The sequence below is a fragment of the Nanorana parkeri genome, unplaced genomic scaffold (genome assembly GCF_000935625.1).
Source record: "Nanorana parkeri isolate BGI_ZX_2015 unplaced genomic scaffold, ASM93562v1 scaffold2553, whole genome shotgun sequence".
Taxonomy (NCBI): Eukaryota; Metazoa; Chordata; class Amphibia; order Anura; family Dicroglossidae; genus Nanorana; species Nanorana parkeri.
Window position 1 is genome coordinate 119,205 of NW_017308821.1, and position 3,866 is coordinate 123,070.

The 3,866-nt window shown below is 41.3% G+C and overlaps 1 protein-coding gene across 1 annotated transcript; it reads right to left on the minus strand.

Moving 5' to 3' along the window:
* Positions 1–259: 259 nt before the first annotated feature.
* Positions 260–1,822, minus strand: LOC108801909 (E3 ubiquitin-protein ligase TRIM39-like). The gene has a single exon (XM_018573817.1). It carries the CDS (start codon positions 1,820–1,822, stop codon positions 260–262), a length of 1,563 nt encoding a protein of 520 aa, XP_018429319.1.
* Between the last annotated feature and the right edge of the window lie 2,044 nt (positions 1,823–3,866).

Here is a 3,866-nt window from a genome sequence, read left to right on the forward strand (position 1 = left end):
TTTTCTCATCCTTATTCCTGTATTGTTTAAGTAAGAACATTTTTTCATTGGAGATGCAGTCCATGGTAACATGGCGGAACAACAGTCCAACAATTATATATTAATTTTTATAATAAGGTAATATCATGTTATGGAGAACAGTCAGAGTTTCACTATTCCAACTTGTGACTTTCCTTCATGAATACTTATTACATATTTACAGATAGATTTGTTTCCTGATTCTGAGCTTCTAGATGAATTTCAGCACTATAGGGGAGCATTATATTATTCTTATGGGGGAATCTTTAAACACATAGAAAGCAGCGTAGAGAGGCTCAGTGAAGGTGGCGGTGAAGGTGTGGAGGTGTCTGATGGGGCCACACAGCTGGTAGAAGGACAGACGTCCTGCATCATAATCCAGATAGATCCCGACAGTCTTTAAAGAAGAGATTGAATCTAAATATATATAAGAGTTCTTGTGCCGGGCAAAAAGTGTTTCTCTTTGGGTCAGACCGCATGATTTCTCATTATAACCTATAAAAGATTCATCTCCTGCTATCTTCCTCTCTATGCTTTTACTGGCCACCCCGATCAGCCATTCCTTTGCCCCACTCACATCCACCTCCCAATAATGTCTCCCTGATGAGAAGCTGCGTGTATTTATTACCTGTCTGCATATAAACCTCTCTGGAACATCTGGTCTGGTCTCTGGTTTATCAGTGTAAGTAGCTGATTTGAGATTCTGTGAAACAATAATATAATAATTGGCTGTGTTTATATCCAGTGAGATGTCTGATTTCTCCATCACTGAGAACTGTCTCTTGTTCTTCAGATCTATCAGACTGTCAGTAAAGTGGAGAAGACCTCTGTGGAGCATCTGTGAGATCATTCCTTCATCCAGACATCCGGCATCTCTTACATCACTGTTGGTGTCACCACTCCCAGGAATGATGTCATCACTGATCATTTCTTTCTTTAGCACAGTTAATGGATCTGTGATCTTATGTAAGTCCTCAACTTCATTCCCCTTCCTGGTCAGCTCGGCCTTCTGTGTCTCCAATTGTTGGACGAGATCTGAGACTTTCAGTAGGATCTGCTCCTCCTGTCTGGAGGTCTCGGCCAGGATTCTCTTCTCTACACCATCCAGCTGTTTCCTGATGTCACTAAACAGCTCAGTGACTCTCCCGATGACATCAGCGGCTTTTCCCTTCTCTTGTGTCCTGTGATTTTCCAGATTTTGGATTCTCTTCTCAGTCTTCTGTCTCTCAGAGTTCAGTTTCTCAGTAACATCTTTCAGCTTCTCTTTCTTCTTCTCAGAGGCCTCGTTCAGAAGCTCCACCTGGTGTCCTTTGTGGTCTCCAGCCACCCAGCAGGACATACAGATACAAGCTCTATCCTCTGTGCAGTAATATTTCAGGATCTCTTTATGTGTGGAGCATTTCCTGTCTTCAAATGATGTGGTGGGTTCAGATAAAATGTGATCCGCTGACTTGCTGTGGTGGCTTAAGTGCTTTTTGCAATATGAGGCCTCGCAGTGCAGACACGATTTAGCAGCTGCTACAGGAGAGTCACAATACGTACACAAGACCTCTGTTTCCTCCCGGTGAGCAGATCTGAAATGTTCCACAATGTTACACAACTTCCTGTTCTTCTCCAGTAGAGGACGCTTTGTATACTTCTCTCTGCACTCCGGACAAGAGTAATGGCCAGACTTCTGTGTATCCAGCACAGTCACAATACAGTCCCGGCAGAAGTTGTGTCCACATTTCAGCGATATGGGCTCCGTATAAACGTCCAGGCAGATGGAGCAGTCCAGCTCCTCTCTCAGGTCAGAATTCTCCATTCTGGAGAAAAAAAAATAAAGTTCTGATACTACTCAGTAGAAGGAGAAGTTTGGAGCGGCTGATCCGCCCGGTACACAGAAGTGAATGTGAAAGTATTTCTGTAAATGATCATTCACAATGAGATCCTCCCTGAACACTTAACTCTTTGTTTGCTCTGGTTTGATACAACGACTCTGTTAGTTGAGGAAGTTACTATAATAAAATGTATCTAAACCATTTAGCAAAAAAATACATTTATATATATATGTTACCTCGCCTTATACAGAGTGCCAAGGTGTATGTGTATTCTTATTCCTGTGCAGGTTTGCAGTGTAGTAATAAATGTGATGTAAAAGCTTACCCCGGCCATTTCCTGTGCTAGGGTGACAACGCTGCATTTCTATGGTCTAAATGCAGGACATAGAAAACCACACAACAAAATCAATAAGCAATCACGGAGATGGAGATTAGGGAAGTCCTGATACAATTTTTTCAAGACCAAGTACAAGTACTTTCCCCCTCAGGTACTCACCGAAACTAATTACCGATACTTTTTCTTAAAGGGACATGTGAAATATTTTCTAAAAGAATACAGACGAATGATTTTAGGGCAGTTGCTTTATAATTATGAAGAACTGTCTGTAACTCAATCCGTGATTATCCAGCAATAGAGGGCTACAGATCCCATCAATCCATGATTGTACAGCAATGGAGAATGGCAGCTGGCTATAGAGGACCACAAATCTTGGCAATCTCAGACTAATGATTTTAGGACAGTGGTGGAGTACCAGGGCCCAGTTACAGCTGCAACCCTGACAGTTATGCCACTGACTCCAAGCTGTAGAGGACTACTAATCTCAGCATACATTATACAACAATGCAGAATAGTATATGGATTTGCTACATACTCTGTGCTTGTTGGAACGTTTTGCACAGAGAAACACAGTCTGATATGCATGCTGCACATGGCTTGACTAAAACAGGAAGGAAGCCACAGCTTTTATTTTCTACCTTTTTCAATACAACAAAGTATAATACCATAGATATATAACAGAACTTATAAACACTGCCATCTAGTGACTGAAAATGTATACTGCAGGAGTTACTGCTATAAACACAGTAATGTGTATTCTAACACAACACTGCATTTCTACAGTCTACATGCAGTGGCAGCATTGTCACATGATGTGGACCATACCATGAAATGCTGTTATACAGTGCACCTATACATCCTCCTATGATTGGCAGATAACATGCAAAGGACCTGCATGTCCAGGGTATTCAAAGGCAATATTTGATAATTAGTTACTGCACAGATCTGGAAGAAATACACAAAGGTCACCGAGATTCAAGGAAGAATACACAGGACTCTTGTATGAGGACAGTAATTGCTTTATAAATGTAAATATGTCGTTTGTGGGCAATGTATATTTGTTTAATCTGGATTCATCATTATAAGAAAGTTTGAGAGTTTTTATACTACTTTTAATTAAGGTTTTGCATAGACACCAGAGAGCTGAGAAAGGTGCAGATGAGACCTGACTATCCCTGGAGCAGGTATACCTTCAGAGCGCTCTATAAAATCTGTAGACTTGGAGGATGTTGCATGATGGAGCCAGCTCATGTCATCAATATTGATCAGGAGCAGTGGTGTATTATAGTTTTGTGCTGTCCTAGGCAAGTCTTAAACTTGGCACCCCCACCAATCTAATCGGTATTGGTGCATCTCTATATATAATAGAATCCCTGCACACATGTGTGTATATATATATATATATATATATATATATATATATATATATATATATACACACATGTGTGCAGGGATTCTATTATATATAGAGATGCACCAATACCGATTAGATTGGTGGGAGCCTGCAGCCCCCTCCAACTAGCACAGTGATGGTGCAGTCCGTCACATCTCTCCCCCATTACAAACTGACTAACCAGGTTCCCGATCTTCAACAGGTCGGAACCTGCGTTAGACATGTACCCCCACCTCAGCAAAACACCCAAATAAAAAGTTTGGCTCTGGCGCTGGGGATTAGAATGGCACGTTCTGTC